This window comes from Chiloscyllium plagiosum, chromosome 25 (genome assembly GCF_004010195.1).
Source record: "Chiloscyllium plagiosum isolate BGI_BamShark_2017 chromosome 25, ASM401019v2, whole genome shotgun sequence".
Taxonomy (NCBI): Eukaryota; Metazoa; Chordata; class Chondrichthyes; order Orectolobiformes; family Hemiscylliidae; genus Chiloscyllium; species Chiloscyllium plagiosum.
The window spans coordinates 48,533,202-48,559,044 of NC_057734.1; the positions used below are offsets into that span (position 1 = coordinate 48,533,202).

General features: G+C 39.4%; 1 protein-coding gene across 4 annotated transcripts in view; it reads left to right on the forward strand.

Annotated features, from left to right (window-relative positions):
- Positions 1–25,843, forward strand: part of cabin1 (calcineurin binding protein 1) — a 487,520-nt gene that overhangs the window by 123,151 nt on the left and 338,526 nt on the right. For 3 of the 4 annotated variants that reach the window (XM_043716137.1, XM_043716138.1, XM_043716139.1), the window contains one exon: positions 5,126–5,295. In XM_043716137.1, the coding sequence (XP_043572072.1) occupies positions 5,126–5,295 (170 nt within the window). The remainder of the gene's footprint in view (positions 1–5,125; positions 5,296–25,843) is intronic. The other variant, XM_043716140.1, reaches the window with a different exon arrangement.

A 25,843-nucleotide genomic window follows, 5' to 3' on the forward strand; every position in this document is an offset into this window, starting at 1 on the left:
GTCTCTTCACTTCATTCTTCTTTTCTGTCTCCAGCTGCTGTATTTTGCTTTTAAGTCAAGTTCTGGATTCTGTTAGTTCTGTCCTCCTCCTGTGAAAATCAAACCCTCCTCATGCTTGTTCTTTCACTTGGATAAATATAGTGTTGTAGGTTTGAGGGTGAGGGCCATACTGGTATAGTTATATCATATAGGAGAATTGCTTGAGGACAAAGGGTGAAGGAGGAGCGTTGGAGGTAATAGGTGATTACCAGAGGTGTCTATAGTGTGAATGTGGGTTAAAGTGGCGTTGCAAGAATGTAACTTAGAATGTTCACTTTGACTATAAAATATCCTTTGTACATCCATGTGTGAGTTTTAGATGTATTTTTGAACATCCTGTGGTGGAGCATATAACTCTCAAAGTTGACTGCAATGAAGCCCTTGAAGTTATGAACGCCTCTTCATCTCTTTAGTTTTGGCTTAGTGGGGTAGAGTAGAGATTTGAAGTAAAGAGGAGTTCGCCAAATCTTGGCAAAGTTGGGAAGTTGTCTGGATACTGGGTGAAGTAAAAATATGTAGAGGATGTCCCAGAAGGTCACTTCCTCAAAGAATTATATTATGTATGGTTTGACCTGACCTTCCCTGCACAAAACAATGTTGCCTATCACTGATTTTGCTCCAAATGTGAATAGATCCTATTGCTCAAGATTGTACAAAATCTGGTTGGTTTCACTTGAACAAAGAATTGGTCCATCAGGGGTGCATCCTAATTGCCAATGGGAGTAAGGGTAGAAGTTGCTGATAAGATGGCCGCAGTCAAAGATTAAAGAACAGTACAGTACAGCACACCAAGCCTGCACCAACACATATCTTTCTAAACCAAAGTCCTTTTGCCTCTATGTGGTCTGTATTGATTTATTCCTTAGTTATTCATATACTTGTCAACATGTTTCTTAAATATTGCTGTTGTATCTGCCTCCACCATCTCCTCTGGCAGCCAATTTGAGGCACTTACCATCCTCTGTGTAAAAAGATTGCCTCTCACATCTCCTTTAAACTTATCCTCTTTTACTTTAAACCTAAGTCCCCTAGTAATTCACGTTTCTGACCTGGGAAAAAGGTCTAACTATCGATTCTATCCATGCCTCTCATAATTTTGTAAACTTCTGTTTGGTCACCCCTCACCCTTCGATGTTCAAGTGAAAACCAACCAAGGTTTGTATAATCTTGAGGGATAGGATCTATTCCCATTTGGAAGAAAATTGACTTATCAGTGATGGACAACATTGTTTTCTGCAGGGAAGGTCATGTCTTACCAACTGAATAGAATTCTTTGAGGAAGTAACAAAATTGATTGATGAGGGAAGGGCTGTAGATGTCATATACATGGACATCAGTAAGGTGTTTGATAAGGTTCTCCATGGTAGGCTGATGGAGAAAGTGAAGGCACGTGGGGTCCAGGGTGTACTAGCTAGATGGATAAAGAACTGGCTGGGCAACAGGAGATAGAGAGTAGTCGTGGAAGGGAGTTTCTCAATGTGACCAGTGGTGTTCCACAGGGATCTGTGATGGGACCACTATTTTGTGATATACGTAAATGATCTGATGGAACTCCACTGGGGACAGATCTTGAGTCCAAAAAAACACACTTCCATGGCCACTTCTGTGACTAAGCCAGTTCTGTATCCATCTTACCAGTTCACAGTGTGACTTCACCTTTTATATCAGCCTGCCATGAAGGACCTTGACAAAGGCCTTTCTAAAGTCCACATAGATAACATCTACCACCCTGCCCTCATCAATCATCTTTGTCACTTCCTCAAAAAGTTAAATTTGTGAGACATGTTCTTCCCTGGATTTACCTCTGCTTATTTCTATTAAGTCCATATTTTCTAAGTGTGAGGAAATCCCATTCCTAAGAATCTTCTCCGGTAATATCTCTACCACTGACATAAGGCCCACTGGCCTGTAATTTCCCAGATTGTCTCTGTTACTCTTAAACAAGGGAACAACCTTGGCTTGCCTCCAGTCCTCCAGGATCTCTCCTATGACTATAGAGGATACAAAGATTTCATACTCGGCCTCAACAATTTTCTTACCTGCATCCCTCAGTATTTTGGGATAGATCCCATCAGGTCCTGGGATTTGTCTACCTTAATGCTTTTCAAAAATCCACCATCTCCTTTTTCATATTGACATACCCAAGAATATCACGATCCACCAGCTCTTCCTTTTTTGTGAATCCTGATGCAAAGTTTTCGTTAAGGACTTCACCCTCTTCCTCTGGCTCCAAGCATAAATTCCCTTTCTGTATATGAGTGGACCTTCCGGATAAAACACAGCGCCAGAGACCCGGGTTCAATTCCCGTCTCAGGCGACTGACTGTGTGGAGTTTGCACATTCTCCCCGTGTCTGCATGGGTTTCCTCCCACAGTCCAAAAACGTGCAGGTCAGGTGAATTAGCCATGCTAAATTGCCCGTAGTGTTAGGTGCAGGGGTAAATGTAGGGGAATGGGTCTGGGTGGGTTGCACTTCGGCGAGTCGGAATCTAATCTAATCTAATCTAATCTAATCTAATCTTATTGCCAAAGACATTTCTTGGCACCTTTTTAGCCTAATTCCTTTTTGAGTTCTTTCCTGTTATCTTTGTATTCTTCAAAGGCCCTGTCTGTTGGTTTCCTAAACCTTCCATATGTGTCTCTTTCAATTTGAGTAAGCTCTCAATTTCTTTTGTCATCCAAGGTGGGAATCTTGCCGTCCTTATCTTTAATTTTCACAGGAAACTGCTGGTCCTGAATTCTAATCAACTGGCTTTTAAAAGATTTCCAAATGCCAGATGTGGATTTACCTTCAAATAGCTGTCCCAAATTACATTCCCCAGTTCCTGCTCAATATTGTGCTGGTAAACCTTCCCCAATTTAGGACTTGTGCTCTATAATCTTGGACTGGTGGCATAAGATTGAAGGGTAGTAGAAATTACACACTTATTCAGAAAGAGTAAAAGGATAAACCTGGCAATTACAGACCAGTCAAAAGAACCTAACAATGTAATGTCAGTGATGGGCGAAGCTTTTACGAACAATTATTGTGAGAAAACGAGCAGCCTCTTGAGCAAGCTAATGTAATAAAACAAAACCAGTAAATAGTTAGTTAAAAATCACACAAAACCATGTTATAGTCCAACAGGTTTAGTTGGAAGCACACTAGCTTTCGGAGCGACACTCCTTCATCAGTCTCCTTCTATCACCTGATGAAGGAGCATCGATCCGAAAGCTAGTGTGCTTCCAATTAAACCTGTTGGACTATAACCTGGTTTTGTGTGATTTTTAACTTTGTACACCCCAGTCCAACACCGGCATCTCCAAATCATGAGTAAATAGTTAAATAGCATGTTGTTCCATGGGATAAGAAGATATAAGGCCACTGCAGTTCCTGTTATGTGAATGGAATTTCGAAAGGCAATTGATGAAGTACCATACATCATGCACTTGAACTTTGCTATTAATGAAAGGTACATGTGTGTGTGATATAATGGGCAGTACAAGCATGGATGCAAAATTTGCTAACAGAAAGTAAATAGAGTTGCAAATAGCTCAATTTATTTTAAATTGTGCGATGGTGTATGTCGATATTCCTTAGCGTTTACTATTAGGACCCTGCTGTCTTTAATGTACGTTGATGGCTTGGACTTCAGATGCGAAGCACCTTTTTGAATTTTGATGTGTAGTGAACAAGGTGTGATTGATTTAAAGAGGACATGGTATAACAAGTAGAATTGGCAGAAATAGAACAAATTAAAATCAACACAAAAAAGTGAGAGTTATATTTAGGTGTGAAACATGAATTACAGTGCAAGCTAGATGTTAAAATTGTAAAGGGGCACAGCAGCATTTGGAGTGTTTGTTCACAAATGTTTAAGGTTAAATTGAGGTGATTGTGCAAAACTATTTCTATTGTTTTAAGACAGTCAGTATGTGAAAGGGCTAACTGATTAACTCTGGTTAGTTCCTACCAGGAACACTGTTGTTTGGTTGTCTCTAAGTTATGTATCAGAATTATTCAGATGCATTAGTGTGTTCTTAAATCTTAAAGTTCCTGTTAAACTGGTGTCACACATTTTTGTAGGTAGATAATTAGCAGTATGTAATACACCTTTATTGTTTATCAAGATTGAGCATATCCTCTGCTGAACGCATCATCTAGGCATCCTTCCCCACTTGGTACCACTGAGACTAACAACAACATAAAGGATTGGTGTAAATGAATCTACCAGACACAGCTCAGGTAGTTCAGACACAACACCATAAGATGTTGCCAGTGATGGTCATCTGCCTGCATATTTTAGCCTCATCATATTATAAGCATTTCTACCGGTTCAGGGATCTAGGACCACGGGCTAGTTTAAACATTTGAGTTGGAGCTTTCAGTGTTGAAATTAGGAAACATGACTTCGGGCAAAGGATGATAAACATTTTTGACTTTTTCCACAAATGCTAAAAAATGGTTAATTTTAAAATTAAAATTTGAGAAACAAAAATTTTTGGATCCGGAGTTAATTTTCCGGTCAACCATGGTCTTATTGAAAGCCAGAAAGCCTATGGGCTGACTGACTCCTGTTCTTAAGGGAGAAAACAGGGAGAAATTTAAAAATTACACCTTTGTTATGGTTTCAGCATATTCTTTTCAATATTAAGAAAATTTAGAAACACTAATTTTAAAGGCTGCAATTTGAGGGTTTTGGGAAATTCTGAAAAACATGCAATTTGATTGCAAATTTTCATCTGTTTCTTGGGGTGCCCTAACTAACTTCAGTTCGGATTTTCATTTTAAGAGGACTTTAACATTTTGTGGTAGCTGTAGCATTTGTAATTTATCCACTGAAGTTTTGGTTTGAGGACATTTTCTGTTTTGGCAGAATGTGTTTGTAAGGTATAATGTAACAGGGATGTGTAGTGGTAGGAAACTGATATTGCAGTTCCTGTGCTGCTTTACAGTCCAAGCTGCCTCTTGCCTCATTACAATAAGCATGTATACCAAGTGCTTTGTTTCTGTTGTAAATTATTATTATTAATAAATTATTGTTACCTTGGTGATAAATGATATTTATCATCTCACTTCTTTTATTCTCCTCTTTCCTCCTGTCCAGGGAGAAGTCCTGTACAAATGATGATGATTCTCATTCTTCTGTTGGAACCATGCAAGGTCAAGGAAATCTTCCCTCTGGTCCAGGTCTGACTTCCCCACCTTACACAGCCACTCCGATTGACCACGATTACGTCAAACGTAAAATCCCCCGTCAGCAGGCTTCAATTGATGGTATTTCTCTTGTTCTAGATAATGGCAAACTTGGGAGGTGGTTAATAATTGGGGCAATCATAAGTGGTGAATTCTGTTAAACGCACAACACTGGGTGATGGTGCATAGGAAAACGGGCAATATGGCTGCTATCTAGCTTCTTTAAACTGATGGGTTTTTAATTAGGTTTCTTTAAACTTGGTGCTTGCTGGGATTGTTATTCGCTTGTTTGAGTGTCTGCTGCTTTGCTTGTTTTTGTGTGAAGTGCAATTTGGCTGCACCTAGTGCCATTACAAGATTCATTATAAACAGAAGAAATTTTTATGGAATGATGTCCGTATTGGCCATTGCTTACAATTCTCTGATCATGCCCTCAAAACAGTTGGTTCTTCTGTAAAGGCCCACAGGCACTCACTCCAACTCAGTGGCTGTAGTGGTAACTGCATCTGCCATTTGAGTTGATACAGATCGTAAATGCTGCAATTGTCTATTAGCCTGTTGTGCATGCTGTGTGTCTTGCTATTTTTCTATGTGGTCCTGTGATTTTTATTTTCTTGGTATACATTTATTCATGGCCTTTCACATATGTTTGCTAATTAAGCATCCAGACCTGCTCCATGCTCTAATGATTGTCAGGTGAATAGTTTGGTCATCACTGTCCTGACAGATTTTGGTCTGTACCCCAACTCATCAAGTGTGAGGAGAGTTTGGTGAAGGGAATCAGATTCTAATTTTAAATTTAGATATTTTAGATTGTAAGTGAATTTTCCAGTTGAAGTTTTAGGATTAATTCAGAGTGTAACACTTGACATTCAAAGAATAGTATTGCTGAATTTGGCAGTGTACTTTAGTATTTAACAATTTTATGTAGACTAAAGTTTGTTAAAACTGGTTTTGTAGTTTGTTAGTTTAAAGAATCTATTTTTGGGTAAGATTAATTCTATTCCATGTTGTCTCCTGTTTAAGTGCAGCACTGATGCTTTGATTCTCGAGCCTTTGAGATGACACAAAATTTTTTTGTTGATCCAAACTCAGAGACTTCAGTCTCATTCATGCTGGTTCACATCATGTGGTCATTCTGCCACCCCCCACCCCAAGTAAATAGTTTGAATGATGGCTCTAAGGGCTGGAGGAATATGCTATTAATAGTGAGCTTGACATGGTGAATTTTTGTTGGTCCTAGGAACAAATTACTGCAGATGCTGGAATCTGTATTGAATACAAAAAATGCTGGAAATCCCAGTGGGTTAGGCAGCATGTGTGAAGAATGAGCAAGCTAACATTTCAAGTCTAGATGACTTCTTCAGCTCTGATGAAGACCTTTCTCGACTCAGAATATTAGCTTGCTGTCTCTCCATGGATTCTGCCTGACCTGCTGTGATTGCCAGCATTTTTTGTTTTCCCTTATTGGGGGCAATATCTGAAACTATACTAATTTAAGTTACTGAATCTGGATTACTTAATTGCTCCTTTTAAACTTTGTGGTTTCACTGCTTTATTAATTTTTAAAATCTTTAGAAGAGATGAAGAATGTTTCCATCAGGTGTTGTGGGATTTTTCAGTAGAGCGCAGAGAAGAAAGCAAATCAGTTAATGACTATTTTTTCCATTTTCAAAGACACACTACCTCAATATTACTACCAAGCTAGGCTAATGCATCAAAACAGTACAGGAACAAAGAAATAGCCAAGGCCAATAATTGAGTGCATTAACAAAGGGGAAGAGCTGAGTGAACTAAGTAAATGAGCTACCGATTGGTTCACGCCAAGCTTGAGTTTTAAACGTCTGCAGATATTGATGTTAATGAAAACACAGATGTAAGGAGCTCTGTTGTTTGAAATCCTCAGGGGAAGTTAAAATAGGCGACAGCATAGTTATGTTTGATTTTAATATATTGAGAATAAGTGTGACCAGAACATGTGGTATGACTGTGGCAAAGAGAGAGGAGAATGTAAAGCTTTGTGTATTAATGGTTTAGTGGGAACAAGTAGGTAGCGTTCTAAGATGAATTATATTTACAAACTAAAAGAATGGTTGAGCTGGAGGCAGTGAGAAAGGAGAGAAAATGAAATGGTAATGAGAGATGGGGATTGTTTCCCAATTTCTTTTTTCAGTCTTTGACATGGTTGATTACGCTATGCTTCTTTATTGCCTCTCCTCTGTTGCAAAGCTGGATGGGACTGCACCTCACTTGGTTAACTGTCCAGTCGTAGTCAAACAACCGCCTGTTCTTGTGCTGTAACCTCTGCAGCCTCCACTGTTTCTATCTTTATTTTTTTTTAGTGCTCCCATGAAGTGGGGGCTTGGGATGTTTTGTCATGTTAAAGGTGCTATATAAATAGTGATTGTTGCTGTATCCGGTCGGACAGTTTGAGTCAGATATGGAAGCAGTAGTGCAGTCTAACTCTTTATTTGGAGATAGTTGTGTAAGAGATTTGTTGTGAATCAGGAAGCAATTTCTGAGGAGCAGCTTTAGCAATGGCAGAGTTCCAGAGAATCAGAGTGATGCTGGGAATATTGAAAGTCAATAAACACAAGAAAAGCACCATTAAAGGTTTAAAAATAGCACTTTTAAGGTCTAAGAGAACCAGAGGAAGTGAAGACAGTGTTTATTGCTCCACTGAGCATCAAGGTAGAGTACCACGGCCATTACACTGGACACTGAAGGTTGTGAACTTAAAAGGGAGATTAGGAGAGCTAAAAGGGGATATGAAAGGATATAGGCAAGTAAAATTAAGGAAAATGCTAAGTTGCTGTACAGATACACAAAGGATAAAAGAATAATTAGGTAAAGAGTAGGGCTCATTTTGGACCATTCTGATAATTTGTGCTTGGAGCCTGAGGCTGAATACTTTGGGTTGGTGTTCACTAGTGAGGGGGATAATATGGGTATAGAAATCAGGGAGAAGGACTGTGATATAATTAAAGAAGCTAACATAGACAGAGAAGAGCACAAGAGAGGGTGAAGAGGTGATTTATCAGGATGTTGCATGGGCTGGAGAGTTTCAGTTAAGAAGAGAGATTGGAGAGACTTGGGTTATTTTCCTTAGAGTAGAGGAGATTGAGAGGGGACATGACTGAGATGAATAAAATCGAGGGGCACAGATATGGTAGACAAAGAAACTTTTCCCCTTGAAACATTTCCTCCTTGGTTTTAAAAAAAAAAGGCAGGATCAATCATTGGGGCAGAGGTTTTGAGAAGATGTGAGGAAAAGCTTCTTGCAAAGGGTGTTAGAAATCTGCTTGTGAGGTGAGTGTTGGTGGAGGCAAAATGCTCATTGCATTTAAGGAGTATTCCGTTGTGCACATGATGCCAAGACATGCAAGGCCAAGTGCTGGAAACTGGGATTAGATTAGTTAGGTGGTTGCTCTTGCCTTTTGTGGACATGATGCACAGAAAACCTTTGTTTTTGTGCTGCAGATTTCTATGATTCTAACATGGTGCGATCAGTGCTATAGGGTTCGTTGATGTGGAGAAAAAGTCATTTGTTATGTGAAAGAAAAGAAAATTGGGAGAATAGGAGAAGGTTGTGGACTGCATAAATGCAGTTTATGACCTCTCACCTTCAGCACACTGATTTCAGGAAAATGAATACCATGAGCAAACTTTTGTACTGGGCATGCAGTTGATGATTTGCTTAATTCTGTAATGGGTGTGGGTATTGTACTGCATGCAATTTAATTGATGCTGTTCGCCTGTGCTTTCTGGCTATTTATTTCGAAAACTGAATCTTTGCTCCTTCTGATGAGAGTACATGTTTAAATTGTTACTCTCTCGTAGCTTGCTGTGCTATGAATACGCTTGTACTTGCTCTTATGTTTCCGTTATAAGCAATAGGTTCCATTGTTTGTACTGCAGTTTTTGTCAAGTCATCAACGGCCCCTTGTACCTTCTCCATGATTCTCATCCACTCCGTTGTCAGGCTGGGCTTCTAATACTGTTCTCTTTGCTTCAGAGCAACCAATCCTGCACTTCTTGTCTTAATCTGTTATCACCAGATAAGCAGTTCCCAATGGCTCCTTATTCTATAGTAAAGGAATTCAAAATCATTCATCTCATTCAATGGATATTTGCTCAAACCCAACTTTGGATTTCTCCAGTCTACATGGAGTAGATGTTTTGCTTTTCCTTTGCGTTTTCCCCCTTGCTTCACCATTGCTGTTGCATCTTGGCTTCAGCCCTCAAACATGCTAAGTCACTTTCCTTCAAAAGCTTTCTCCATATAGCGCTGTGAACTGTGTTTTGGTCATCTCGCAGAGCACTCCTCCAATGTTCCACATCCATATTCTGCTCTGTTGTACCTTGGGTTGTCTTGCCTTGCACAGACTTAATTTATTCCTCACTCCCCGCCCACCCTATCTGAGGAACATTTCCGTAGTAATCATTATGTGCCTCTCCTATCTGTTCAACCAGCAGATACAAATTCCATCCTTTTCTAGTGTGAGTGTTCTATTTTTTAATAAACCCACATTTCTTCCTTTACATCAACTCTTTTCTTTAAGAAATTCTTATTGTTTACAATGCTGCAACCACTAATCTGTCTATGATCAGTATTTCTCCTAATGTTGCCCATAATTGTATTGTTTGGGTTACCTGATTAATATTGTTGTTTTTAGTTTTAGGTGTTTTATTGACTACTTCCTTTTCTAGTCACTAATGCTTTTGAGTCATTTGTTTTTCACTCCACCAACAGACCTTTGAAATCCCGGCTTGGTATTCCTGTATTCCCATTAATTTACTTTTATTTTATGTCTTGGTTTGTGTACTGTTGGTTCAGATTATAAAATGCACCCAATTTCCAGGGCTAAAAACAAAAGTGATATCTTGAATGTGGATAATTGCCCAATTTAGACACTGATCCAAACATTCTTTGTACTGGGTTTTCTTTCACAATAATTGACCTTATTACCAATTCAAAATGTATCAAATGTGTGTTTTATTCATATCCATACATTATATAGTCTAAATTATTAAGGTTTCCCTTCTAGGATATCTTTTGGGATTAATTCATCCCATTTTGATTCTGTGATTGTCTTGAAATTGTTTATTCTTTTCATATGTTCCTGCTTCCTTTGCCATGCCAAAATGTGATTTTAGCTATGTGATGATCACTGGCAGTCAATGTTACCCAAATTTTTCAGTTTCCCACTCTCAAATTCACTGCTAAATTATGTTTCATCTCTTTCCCTGATGATGTAGCCTCTGTCCAGAAACAGTCCATTATCAATTACACTGTTTTGTTTGATAGGTGCTCCCCACTCCCTCTGTAAATGAAGGTAATTCAACAGTTTTAATTATTCAGCTTCCACTTGAAATTAAGAATTGCCATCAAACCATGGGCAAAGTTCCCAGGAATCCTTTCAATTTTAAGATTATCATGTTCTGTGCAGTTACTAATCATCCCATCTTCATCTGGGGTATTCAGTGCTTTTTCTTCCATCTCCTGGAACAGATGGTTTCTGAATGCTTACTGCAAAGTTCTACTACACACTTATTTTGTATTTCATTTCTCAAACTTTCTTTCACCACTTCTTAAAGAAATTAGAGAAGGTATTTTAAGTGAAACAAATGAATACAATACTAAATGCGAAACTATTTTGCATGCTAATACTTTTGGACAAGGGATACCAGGCACTTGGATCAATCAAGTCTGCTTGGCCTCAAAGCCATTCATACTCGTTGGTTAACGGCAATGTTTAAAATGTGTGCAGTGATTGACTTGAGCTCCTTTCACAGCAATCGTATTTCTTATTGTCTGTCATTGCACATGATCAACTCAAGGCCTCGATATCAACATAACCATTGACAACGCATTCTACAGGTTAAGCTCATTTTTAAATCAAGGAACCTTTGGAGTGGTTAAGCTCTTCTCGATCTCCAAATTGGAAAAGAATGTATGTGAGTATGGAGTGTTTGGAAGATATTTGCCTTTCTCCACTCTGAAATAGTACACAATTTGAGTTTCATTCTGGATGACTTTAGTATTATGCATTGGCTGGACATAGACATTGCTGACGAGGCCAGCATTAAGTACCCATCTCTAATTGCCTGGGAAAAAGTAGTTTTGAACTACTGTCTTGACCAACTAGTAGTGGTTTGAATGCAACTGAATATCTTGCTGGGACATTTCAAAGAACAGTTAAGAATCAATAATTTCAGAGTCACATGAGTTTCCAGTGTCCCGGTATTGGAATAGAGCTAATTAGAATAAAACTAAAACACTTCTTTTTAACTTGCATGTGTTTATCTGTTTTCAGTCAAAATACACAAAAGTGAAAACTTCTCGTTCATTCCATTAGTCTTTCCAATTGGAGCTTTCTGGGAAGCGAATCCAGACTGTCTGTTGTATCCTGTCTGAACAGGATTCTGTAAATCCTTCAAGATACATTGGAAGTAACAAAGAGAACTAGGGATGCAGGTGCATTGTTCCTTGAAAGTGGAGTTGCAGGTAGACATAGTGGTGAACAAGGCATTTGCACATTTGCTTTCATTGGTCAGTGCATTGAGCATAGAAGTTGGGATGTCACATTGCGACTGTACAGGACATTGAGACCAGTTTTAGAATACTGTGTGATGTTGTGAAACTTCAAAGGATTCAGAAAAGATTTACAAGGCTGTTGCCAGGGCTGGAGGGTTTGAGCTGTAGGAAGAGGTTGAATAGGCTAGGGCTTTTCACCCCTGGAGTGTTGGAGACTGAGGGTTAACATTTTAAAGATTTACAAAATAATGAGTGGCATGGATAAGGTGAATAGCCAAGGCCTTTTCCCCAGTGTAGGAAGGTCCAAAGCTAGAGAGCAGAGGTTTAAGGTGAGAGGAGGAAGATTTAAGACAGACCTGAGGGGAAATTTTGTTTGCATAGAGGGTGGTGCGTGTATGGAATGAGTTGCCAGAGGAAGTACTGGAGGCTGGTACAATTACAACATTTAAAAGTCATCTGAATGGGTATATGAATAGGAAGGGTTTGGAGGGATGTGGGCCGGGTGCTGGCAAATGGGACCTGATTTGGTTGGGATATCTAGTCGGCATGAACATGTTGGACCAATGGGTCTGTTTCTGTGCTGTATATTTCTATGCTTCTATAAGTCTTGAATCCTTTGTCCTTGGTCCATTATATTAGTTTTGACAATCAAGTCAGAGTAAAGTTCGTATCTATAAAAATAAGGGAATAATTTGTTGTATTACGATGAAATGTTGCCTCGTAAAATGCAGATGGTTTGACTTGAGAGCACTATATATCTGAAGATATGATCCAAATTTATAGAGCTGGTACTCAAACTGTCCCTCCTTAGTGAACAAAGCCAATTAGAATACAGAGGTGAAGATACTCAGGCAACCTTTGGAGAGACCAACAGAAGGACAGGAGAATTACATTTTGTTCCTTACCTCATTTTCTTCATAAATATCTGCTGTGGCACCATCTGAACATCTCAGCTGGGATTTGTTTAGGTGCTACGTCCTCTGTTTGACAGTGATTGACAACAAATTTAATAAGTTGCATAGTGGCGCACATCTTGAGTTGTTGCTGCAGACCCATCTAAGATTAAGAATTTAGTACTTACATAATGGTCTGCAGATTGGGATGTTGGACATACTGTGGAAGAAATTATGGAGCCTGTTGCTGTGTACAGAAGTTCAGTGAAACCAACAAGTTTACTGTATTTACTTTATAATTACAATTGTTCCCAGCTCTATCCCATTAATTCCTCCACTGTCTGTAATTCATTTACCTGCTCCTCTGATATTGGCTAGAACTTACTCCTAGTAAAGTGAAAACTAGAATCATTGTCATCATGACCAGCCGTGAACTTTGTTGCCTATTACTCCCCAGTAGATTGAATTAAGCTATTCATAACCATATTGTTCTAATTGAAACGGTGCTGGGCTTTCAAACTCATTCTTCATTCTATTTCCCAGGCAGCCTACTTCAGTTTCTGTAAATTGACCTGTCTCATCTTTGTAAACACTAAACGGGTGCCATTATTACCTCTAGACCTGACCATTACATTAGATTAGATTACATTACATTACAGTGTGGAAACAGGCCCTTCGGCCCAACAAGTCCACACCGACCCGCCGAAGCGTAACCCACCCATTCCCCTACATTTACCCCTTACCTAACACTACGGGCAATTTAGCATGGCCAATTCACCTGACCTGCACATCTTTGGACTGTGGGAGGAAACCGGAGCACCCGGAGGAAACCCATGCAGAACCCGGCGCTGTGAGGCAACAGTGCTAACCACTTCTGAATCTTTCCTGACAAGCTTCGTATATTCTGTACTCCATAATGTTAGGCCGATACAAAATTCTTCTATACACACCATAATTCACATAAGCCACCTCTTTACTCACTGATTGGAATTGGTTTGGCCTTTTGGCCTGTCCTTTATCTACTGCTGTAGACTGATCCAGCGCCCCCTCAGTCCTTTGATAACTCAGGAGTCCTCCAAATTTTGTTTCTATGCATCTAAACCTTTCTGTCTTTCACCAATGCAGACACACATAGACACAGCTGTACTCCAACTCCCTGCTGAAACTACTTCATACTCTTCATCTTTACGTTGGGCCTTTAAAACCTATCTCCTTTTGGTTACCTATTCCAATATAGTCTTCAGGCTTGGTGTCACATTTTGTTCAATAATTCCTCCTGTGAAACACATTGGAAATTTTTTTGAAAGTGTTTAGAAGTGCAAGTAGTTGTAGTTCTTCATGAGGAAATCCTGGTTGCTCTTGCAACTTAGGAACCCTTTGCTTTGGAAAAAACACGTTCTCAATGATTTGAGGAACAGTTGCCAGACCCTAAACGTTAACTCTGATTTCTCTTCACAGGTGCTGCCAGACCTGTGAAGCTTTTCCAGCAATTTCTGTTTCTCTTTTTGATTTACAGTATCTGCAGTTCTTTCGGCTTTTATTTCTCATTGATAATCTTTTCCAAAAATCTTTAAGTCATGCATCTTAGAGACTAATTAGTCAAGATTGAGCTAAAGAACAAGTGTTTTCATCTCCAAATGAGAAGCTGACTTTGGATTCAGTTTGTTCTGGGTGAACATGGTGTTGGCCTAACTTCAGCCTCAAATTCTTCTTTAATTTGCCAGTCTCTTTGAGGCATCAAAGTTTTTGTCCTGTATCTCTTCATGAATATATGTTTCATGTCCCATTGGCAGAAATTAAATTGGAAGAAGTTCAGCTAGTCTTTGTTCCATTGAAAAGACTGGGGCTTGTGATCAATTTGGAGTGATCTACATTTTTAAAATTTCCTCTTGGGGCATGGGCGTCATTGTTCATCCTTAGTTGTCCTTGAGAAAGTGGTGGTGTGCTGCCTTCTTGAACTGCTGCTGTCCACGTGATCTTGGTTGACCCACAGTGCCCTGATAGAGGGGATTTCCAGGTTTTTGACCCAACGACAAAGAAGGAACGGTGATATATTTCCAAGTCAGAATGGTGAGTGGTTTGGAGGGGAGCTTGCAAGTGGAGGCGCCTGCTGCCCTTGTCCTTCTTACAGAGTTTAATGTTTATAATGGCAGTGTGGAGGAATAGAGGGACCTTAGGTTCCACATTCATAGATGCCTCAAAGTTGCCAGCCAAATTCATAGGCTTGTTAAGGTGTATGCTGTGTTAGCTTTCATTAGCGGGGTGTTGAGAGTAAGAGCCGCAAAGTTAGGCTGCAGCTTTATAAAGCCCTGGTTAAACCATACTTACAGTATTATGTTGAGTTCTGATCGCCTCATGATAGGAAGGATGTGGAAACTTTAGAGAGGGTGCAGAGGAGATTTACCAGGATGCTGCCTGAACTGGAGGTCACGTCTTATGAAAAAAGGTTGAGGGAGCTAGGACTTTTCTCTTTGGAGTGAAGAAGGAAGAGAGGTGACTTGATAGAGGTGTACATGATGATGAGAGGCCTAGTGGTTAGCCAGAGGCATTTTCCCAGGACAGAAATGGCTATCACAAGGGGGCATAATTTTAAGGTAATTGGAAGAAGGTTTGGGGAGAAGTCAGAGGTTGGCTCTTTAAACAATGTGTGCTGGCAGTGTGGAATGCACTGCTAGTAGTGATGGTAGAGTCAGATACATTAGTGACATTTAAGCAACTCTTGGATAGGCACATGGATGAAAGTAAAATGAAGGGTATGTTGGTTGGTTTGATCTTAGAGTAAGATAAAAGGTTGGTGCAACATTGAGGTCTGAAGGGCCTGTGCTGTGCTGTACTGGACTGTTCTATTTTCTATGTACTCTGTTCTGGATGGGGATTGGTACTAACCATAAATCACCAGGCAGATTTGTCATAAGTTCTTAGGCAGTCCATTGTTTTTGTGTCCGCTGGTAACTACCCACATTATTGTGATGTGTTACATGTATTACTGAGTTTTCCTACTTAATATATATACCCTTAACTTTTTGGGCAATAAAGGGCCACCATAGAACCAACATTGTACAATGATCTTCAGTGATGAAGAAAACACATCAAACTTTTAACTTGGCTGTGGTTCCTTGCTTTGTACCAGCCCTTGTACCAAGGTGGAATGAGGAATCCATGTTGGGGGCATAGATACAGGAAGTGTAGAATCTTCTCTCTAATATACGGAAGGTGGTTTATTGCAATTGTTTAAGGATTCCATATAAATGTGTATGTTTTTGTTATGGATCATTGTAAGTTTTCCAGAAACCTTATTTAGTGGACCTTACTACTAAGTTGATATTTGTTGGTATTGTGCCAATGTACGTTTGGTATAATTCGCATTTATAATTTCATAACATTCCTGTCATTAATGGTCGACATGTAACCCCAGTATTATGTAACATGAGGATTGTAATCATACTGTTGCTTTTCATAGTTCATGTGGGCATTTTGTTTGAAAGATTCGCTATCACACACTAGTATATTTTAAGGGAATTTTGATGACAGCCCTGCAGTATGCAAATCAGATGAACTTCCTCTGTCATTTGGTCTCAGTGTGATGCAGTTATGGCAGTGCTGCAACATGCATGATATCTGGTAAGAACGCAGAACATAGCTACTTGGACAGAATAGAGCTGCATGAACGGACCTTTTATTGTAAAGTGATCAAGGCTAACTTGAAAACATGGAGATACTTAGAAACAGATATCATGGCAACATTCTAGAAAGAGAGGGCATATCAGTGGTTCTGAAAGTTTCGGGCTATCAAAAGATTACATTTGTAACATCTAAAATACAAACTGGATAAGCAGGTAAAAATCAGGTGTCCGATCAAGTTTGGAGAACCACAACGAGATGCTTACCACACTACTCAACTATCACCCACATCAACACAAGAAGCAAACTCAGGTCACTTAGTGAAAAGGATCTTGGAGATTCCTCCGCAACCTGTTGGAGCCATTACTGAAGTTCTCTTCTTAATCTTGCAAATAATCTGAATGTGGAATCCCATCTGTCTTGAGGTTTTCTGTTCTATGCAAGATGACAACTTTATTTTATTGTTTAGAATGTTATTCACTGCACTGCATTCCACAGGAAGCTAGCCTGATGTAAGCTAGTCATTTAACAGGTCCACTGTAGCCTGGGAACTTGCATGAGTGCTTTCTGAATTATCTATTAGTTGGTCTTTGACAAAAGGTTGACATTTGATGTGGCTCGGAAACCTTTTGCAAAGATCCCCAGCTATTTACTGGCTGCATTTGCTGCCTTCAGTTCTGCGATTTGTCCATGTTTTCCTGAGAGGTTATTAATGTAAGTTTACAAAATGCCTTTCTGCTTAATACTTAATTTGTCTATGAAAACAAATTTTAAAGATAAAGTGGTTTCAAACTGCATGTAGTGTTGGTAAATCTATCTTCTTTAGATTTGCATGTAGAGGGTGCAGTTATTTAATGTCTTTTCAATTTATCTGTAAAATGAAGGGGCAATGTACCACTGTTCTTATCCGCTGCATTGTGAGGATTTGAAATTTGATTGTGAGTGGAACATGAGTCTAAGTAGTATGAAGCACATATGTCAGTCCAGGATTTTGTTCTCATTACAAATCAAGACATGAAAGCCAATTACTATTAAATTTAATAACTTCTAAAATTTGTATCATTCATGGTATATTATATCCCAATAGTTGCTGCTGAATTAAGCGTATGTCACTTAGTGTATCACATCCACTCTACATTCACATTTTGGCTGCTATATCAGGTGTGAGCCCTCCACTTCTACTTTCACTTGTTTCTCCCCCTTTTTATACTTTATCTCCAACCTATTCTCTCCTGTCATTGTACATCCCACTTAGGTATTCTGTCTATCCCAAATCCATATCTCAACCTTTCTTATCCTCCTGCTTCATACGAGGCTTCATGTCCTTGTATACAAGTCTACAGTTTCTCTCCATGCCTGTTCTAATATCATCAAAAAGGCTTCATCAGGACATTTATCATTGTCTCCTTTATGAAGAGCAACTCAACTGTGCCATACAATTTGCTTGCTGACCTTCTTTCCAAACGTACCAACTTTGGGCAAATCTTTCAAGTGTCCTTGTGCTGATTTTGTGAAGTCCAGCAGTGAATTATCTTTGCATTTTTGATCCAACCCTTGCCATCTGTAAGCTTATTGTGGATGATTGCACAATATCATGGCTATGATGGCAACTTGTTTGAGGAGTGATAACCTTTATCCTTAAATGAAACCTGGCTGTACATTTCACCACTAGTCCTGCCCCCTCACACTGTGGGGCTGTGTCTCATCTCACCAAATCACACACTGGTTCTGCTTCCTTTCTCCTTCTTGGCAATCTTACCTTCTTTCACTCTTGTTTTACATTCCCCCAGCAATATCCTTTGAGTGCTATCTTAATTTTATCACTAAGTTTTTCAGTAATTTTTCAGTACTTTTCTCCTTCAACAAGTGACAGTCTCTCTAAGATCATTGCTGTTGTAAACACTCCTCCCCAATCACTCCAGCAAGTTCAACGGGGTGACTGAATATTGGTGATTCTCAATAATATTTACAGTAACCCCATTGAGCTTGCTTTCTCTAGTGACCTTGTTAATGCCATTGTGGCAATCTCATATAAATTGAGAAATTTATAAATGAGGTATTAAAAGCAAATTAAAAATAAAAACGTTCTAAGTTACTATGGAACTAATGAGAAGAATGGGTGATTTGATTCAAGTTTTCAAAATATTAAGGGGAACAATTAGGGTAGATAGCCAGAAACAATTTCTTGCTCCTTGGGGAATCTAGGACCAAAGGCTCGATTGTAAAAATTAGAGCCAGACTTTTCAGGATTAAAATGGGGAACTGCTTCTACTCACAAAGGGTGATAGAAATTCAGTGTCTCTTCTGTAATAAGCAGTTTAAACTAATCCAAGGTTTCATTGAATGGCTGTCAACAAGGAGATAAATAGCTTATTCCTGTTCTTACATTACTATCTATACCATGGAAAAGATCATGTGTTACTAAATCCATGACGTTGTTTGCTACAACTCTGTCTGAAATGTTCACATCCATCACTGTAACTTGAATTTTCAGCACACTAATGGTTAACTTCCCAGATTCTCCCCTCTGACTTGAAGTCAGCTAAACTTCTGTCCATGTTCTAACTCACAGCACATCCTGGTCCTCAATCAGCCCAGTGCTTGCTAACCTATGTTTTCTCCCAGCTTATAAGTATCTTGATTTTTAAAATTTCTTCCAAAATAAAGCAAAATGCTAACTTTCAAACAAAAAAAAACAACTTTCATTTATGTTGTAGAAATATGAAGAAATTTAAATCAATAGCATCAAACAGCGTTTTTTTCTATGGATAAAGTACATTCACAACTCATCTTGAACGGATGTTGGCGGTTACCAAGTATAATACGTATCTAACTTTGGGATTTTTTTAGGAACAAAAGTGTGTTATATGTAATGTAATAGGAGAAAGTGAGGACTGCAGATGCTGGAAATCAGTCAAAGGGTATGATGCTAGAAAAGCACAGCAGGTCAGGCAGCATCTGAGGAGCAGGAGAATCCATGTTTTGGGCATAAGCCCTTCATCAGGAATCATCATGAAGGGCTTATGCCTGAAACATTGACTCTCCTGCTCATTGGATGCTATCTGACCAACTGCTTTTCCAGCACTGCACTCTTCGATTATATGTAATATTAATATCTTACTGAGATAACGTGTTGGAAATCAAGCCCTGCTGTTTGCTGGGTTGTCACAAAAGTTAAAGTTTAAATCTACTCAAAATTTCCCGAATGACCCTGGTTTCTGTGCTTAAAAAGTGGCTATTTGTGACAAAAAGGTTTTAGTTACAGATAAACAATTATAGCTTGTCAACGTATTACCCTGCTAGTTTTAGCTTCCTCATGCACAAACAGATGAAGACAGGAAAAGAAAACAAAGACGAGGAAGATAGTCCCTGTTCACAGGGTATGCTGTGATGTTCCTTTTGGCAGGAGTGCTGGTCCTTCATTCTTCTCCACATACCTTTACTTACTTGGGATAGGTATAGAGTGACTGGTTCACACTTATAAAGTCTTTGGCTTATGTATAAGATCCATAGCTCACCACAGCAGCTGAGGGAAAAAATAAACTGGACTTTTTTCAAGCTTAATACTTTACAGAAAAGAGCTTGTGGACATCTAGTGGTTTCTGTTCAAACTTTCATGTCACCAAGGTGTCAGCTACATCAGCAAGTCAAGCAGAAGGGCTTCACTTTTGATGACTGGTTACAGTTCTACGAACTAATGTTCTATGAACATTAGTGTACAAGATAATGAGAGGCATAGATAGAGTTGATAGTCAGAAACTTTTTCCCAGGGCAGAAATTGTTAACACGAGGGGTCATATTTTAAGCTGTTTGGCAGAAAGTATAAAGGGGATGTCAGAGGCGGGTTCTTTACACAGAGAGTTGTGAGAGCATGGAATGCGTTGCCAGCAGCAGTTGTGGAAACGAGGTCATTGGGGATATTTAAGAGACTGCTGGACATGCATATGGTCACAGAAATTTGAGAGTTCGTACATTAGGTTTACCTCACATGAGGATCAATGGTCGGCACAACATCGTGGGCTGAAGGGCCTGTTCTATGTTGTAATCAGTTACTTGTTCCAGGCGAAATCTCCATTCTTACCCTCTCGGCTGCATCTCCTCTGCAACTAGACCCTCCCCCACAGCTTGCAGAAGCAGCTGAGGAAACCTCATTTACAATGTGTGTGTTGGCTTAGTTGATTTTAAAATAAGGAGTAATTCTTCCACAATCCTTAACTTTCAAATGAGTTCCTTCCCATTTCAATCCACAGTCAAAAATACAGAAAAATACAAGATACAAGGCCTTTACAGCAAAGCTCTGATAATTGCTGAATTGTTGGTAGTCATGTCCTGAGCTGCCTTGGACCTAAGCCCTGGAATTTCCTTCCTAAACATCTCTACCTCAATGCATTTCCTCTTTCAGCCTCCCATTTCAGCTTCTGACTCTTGATGAGGCCAGTGCTGCAATCGCTCAGACAACCTCTCAGATGTATGAGCACCCACGTGCAGAACCTTGTCCAGCCTTGTGCTGTCAAGTATAGCCACAAGTCCAGGGACTGGGTGCAACTATTTGCTGTTTGACGACATTGCAGATTACTAAAGGCTAAGATTGGTCTCCGTGTACACACAGATTACCAATCATTCTATTTCAAAGCTGATATCTAGTTTGGACAAATGTTACTGAGGATCCAAACTTGAGTTGCAGTTTCCACAGATTTGGATGGGTGACCCTATACTTTACAGTTAGCTCAAAGAGGACCACAGAGAACCTTATGTATCTCCTTGTATATCCACTTGCTAATTGGTTAACAATAGATAGCACCTGCCAAGAGAGAACTCATTTTAAAAAATGTTAAGATTGCAAAATCATGCCGATAATGTGGCTAGGGGTACAATATTGAGAATTCCTTTCCAATAAACTGCAAGACAGCTACTTGAAATAGTTTCCTTGTTTCCATGTGCTGACTTAATAGTTCAGGTTGCAATGGATATATTTTCGTATATTTCTTTGTAAAGTTTGAGTAATCTCTCACATGTATTTCATATAGTGCTTTCCACTGGGCTCTGTAACTGTATGACCTGGCCTTGTTTCATCATTTAACTGCACATTGTTTCCTTGCTTGTATAATTACAGCATTTAAAAGGCATCTGGATGGGTATATGAATAGGAAGGGTTTAGAGGGATACCGGCCAAATGCTGGCAAATGGGACTAGATTGGGTTGGGATATCTGGTTAGCACGGACAAAGGGTCTGTTTCCCTGCTGTGCATCTCTATGACCCTCTATTAGTGCTTTACACTAATTTCCTATTCCTCTTCATCTTGACTGAACAGCATAACGTTTCATTTAAATATATCTATGCTGTTTGTCTCAACCACGCCAATAGTAGCAAGTTCCACAATCCAACCACTCTCCAAGTTTCTCCTAGATGGAGCTGTTTGTGACTATCTTGTTTATGATCCCTAACCTGGACTCCCCATGAGCCAAAATATTTCTCTGTACACCCTACCTTTATTAGGTCACCACTCTGTCATGTCTTTTGTGGAAAACATGTGACCTAGCTTGTTGCATCTTTCCCAAATCATGAGGTGACAAATGCAACCACACAGGATTTCTTTTTTGTTTTGAATAGTCAATCTGTTGCAGTTATGCATGATTTGGAGATGCCGGTGTTGGACTGGGCTGTACAAAGTTAAAAGTCACACAGCACCAGGTTATAGTCCAACAGGTTTATTTGGAAGCACCAGTGTTTGGAGCACTGCATCTGACCACCTGACGAAGCAGCAGCGCTCTGAAAGCTAGTGCTTCCAATTAAGCCTGTTGGACTATAACCTGGTGTTGCGTGATTTTTAACTTTGTGGTTATGCACGGTTACAAATGTTTGGATATGTTAAATCAAAGCTGTATTTGCCTTAATCCCTAGAACTACAGATTACAAGTTATTCTGCTATAACGTGCGTTTCGTCAGCATGAATTGGCTGTGACGAGATTTGACAAATTGGGAAGTTTGTATAACTTGAACTTTCTACTGAATGGGTATAGCGATTTTGTATTAGCGATGATTTAGAGGTGCCGGTGTTAGACTGGGGTGTACAAAGTTAAAAATCACCCAACACCAGGTTACAGTCCAACAGGTTTATTTGGAAGCACTAGCTTTTGGAGCGCTGCTCCTTCATCAGGTGGTTGTGATAACCACCTACCGAAGGAGCAGCGATCCAAAAGCTAGTGCTTCCATATAAACCTGCTGGACTATGACCTGGTGTTGTGTGATTTTTAAATTTTGTATTAGTGATCTTCTACAGCATGATTTTCTATAGTGGTTTTCCATAGCCCGACTTTCTATAGCTCAAGGTTACAAAGAAACACAACTTGGCATTACAGTGGAAAGACCTATATCTGGTCATGATGTTTGTGGGAGCTGCAATGAGTATTCTTCAAAAAGTATTTAATTAGCTATAATGCCTTTTGAAATGTCTTAAGGTTGTGAAAAGCACAACAAAAATTCCATTTCTATTTTCCCCTTTTCTTTCTTATTTGATTTTTCACTTTGGGATAGTATGTGGAAACATCGAGGAAGTAGTTATAAGGCATGTGGAATGCTGGCCTTTATAAGAAGGGACATAGAGCATTTAAGTAAGGAAGTTATGTCAAACCTTTGAGGTACTGGTTCAACTTAAGCTGGAGGAGTGTGCCTAATTCTGGGCATTGAACTTTAGGGAGAATATGAAGGATTTAGGACCGTGCAGAAAAGCTTTACGAGAATCCAATTAAGTGATTACATTGGAGAAGCTGAGGTTGTTTTCCTTTAAAGTGAAGTTTGAAAGGAATTTGAATAGAAGTGAGCGAAATCATGAGCGACCTAGACAGAATACACAGCACTCTGTTGTCATTGACAAAAGGTGAAGAGCCAAAGGACAGATTTGAGGTGAATGGCAAAAGAACCAAAAATGACATTAAGAAGAACAGTTTCAAACAACAAGTGCTTGTGATCAGAAATGCATGGCCTGAGAGAAGCGATTTAATTGTGGCTTTCAAAAGAGGATTGAATTAAAGAAAAACAAGGCATACTGGAAAATGGCAGTATATGGGCCAAGTTGATTTACTCATTGAGAGAACTGTCACAGACATGCTGAACTGAATATTTACAGAAGGTGACCATCCTGTGATTCATGTTTTACTTCTGCCACTGAAAGTAGTCTAAGATTATGTTTTCACCAGTTTGTTAATCTGGAACCCATATATCTCAAAAACTGGATAAATTTCAACAAAGCCTGGGACACAGTTTGACTATGATCCAAAGAAGAACAGATTTAATGTTTTGCTGAAGACCTGGAATCTTTTTAGAGGATCCATTAACATTAAAAGATAGAACAAGCTGACTTCATTTTCAGAAGTTGTGGATTGTCTTGGCTGTTATATTGAAATCTGTTACAATTGTCAATATGTGAGCAGAGTTTTCAGAGCAGGCCATTGGATGTGGATGACCTGAAGCATCCTCGGGTAGATGGAACATCTCAATAAAAAGATTTATTGTCTCATCTTTACAAAGCACTAAACAGAGATTAGCTTCAGCGAATTTTAATAATGTTAACGTAGCATGGCGGAGGTATATGCTCGACTAAATACCTTCTTTACCAATTTTGTTATTTTCTCCTTGAGCCCTCTGTATCTTTCACATGGAGTTGCGCTATCTTTTAAAACTTCAAGTGGAATGGTGCAAATCAAATCTTGGTCTGAACACCTCTGGATTTAGGTTAGATGATTGATTTCACTCCATTTCAGAGCAGAAAATCTGGTGAGGTTTGTATAGTCTGAATTCAGTTGTTGGAATTTTCTTTCATGTTGTTCCCATGTGGCTAGGAACCCATTTATAGTCCATCCCGAATTGCCAATGAGAAGGTGGCGGTGAGCTGCTGCCTTGAACCACTGCAGTGTGATCTTGTGAATGGTACACATTGCTGCTGCTATGACTAAATGTTGAAGGGAGAGGGTGGGTTGTCTGTCAGGCAGGCTGCTTTGTCCTGGATGGTGTTGAGTTTCTTGAGTTGCTGGAGCTCTACTCATTCAGGCATGTACTCCATCACACTCCTAACTTGTGCCTTGTTGATCAGCAGGAGAGAGGCAGAAGGTTTGTGAGAGGGGAACAATGCTTCGAGCTCACAAGATGTAAGTTGCCTGCTGGAGTCAACGGTTGCTATCATTTTTTGTCAGTTGCTGGGTTTCCCGAGAAACTTTCCCTTTAAACTACAAGGCTGTACAACATGCTGGAGGAGTGCACTGCTCAGTGCAATAAACTAGGTGCTGGTTGTGATGTGATGCAATGGCAGTGTCTCTAATCCTGAGTCTGCAGCCTGGATTGAAGTCCCACCTGCTCCAGAAATGTGTAATAACATCTCTGAGCAGGTTGTTTAATAATGCCTGCCCTTTTAGATGTGCACTTCAGTTTTCAAGAGTTAGTGCAGTATAACAAGTAGATTGCACATAAAGGAAATTAAAGGGAAACTGGGAAACTCTAATGCTGTTAAATTGAAATCCGATTCCAAGCTGCACTGGGGGGCCTGATTTTAATACTATAAAGTGGTTTGCGTGTTCAGCAGAATCCAAGGGTAAAGCTATCTGCCAGTGTGAAAATGGCTGCAAGCAGACGGGCAGGCTGGGGTGTATTCTTTGAGTTTTAATTTTTAATGAGACCCTTGCTGACTATCATCAGGCAGTTAGTATGGAATTCTTGGTATCTGCTGGCATCTTTGCATTTCACTGAAGCCGGGTACAAACTTGGTGTTTTACCAGCTACTGAAGTGGCTTCAGATGATTTGCATTCTTCATTATTTTGAAGGTAATAGTCTGCAAGTTGATAGTGGTATGTTTACCCAGATGTCTGCACATGGTAAAGACATGGGGTTTGTTAAGCTCTGCATGAATGAAATTTACCTTTTTATCTTGAAAATGTCTTTCATTGCATGCGTCTTTGAAGTGTGTTTAAAAAATGTTTTTTGTTGAGAGAATATAGTTTATGTGACTCTTTGTCCAATTGATGGTTGTGAATTGGTGTTGAGTTGTATCATTAAATATGTGTGGAAATTCTAGAGCAGCCATATCGCCCAGTTTGCCTATTGCTTTTTTTCTGATTATATGCCAATCAATCTTTGCCTGCTTGCACCAGACAATTTGCTTGACATTAAGCCATATTGCATGCTGAGCTCAAACTGAGATTGTTTGCACAAAGCAAGAAAGTCCCAATGTACTCTATTGCTTCTCATTTACTTGCATATGTTTTATTCCTGTGCTCCACTGAATATATAGAGTATCTTTGCAACCGGCTTGACAAAAACTGATGAGTGATTTGAAAAATGCAATTTCAAACTTGAACTGAATGATTTTTAGTTGAACCTTTTTATTTTCAGATTTTACAGTAGTAGTTTTATTTCGAGAAGGCAAGGAACATTCTGAATAAAGCAAGAAATAATAGCTTTCCAATAAAGACTAAGCAGAGCAGAATGAATGAGAACTGTTCAGAGTTGTTCGGGAGCTTACATTGGGTTCAACAGGATTACACTGATCAGCAAAAGACAGACAAGCATTTGCAGAGTCATAAGAG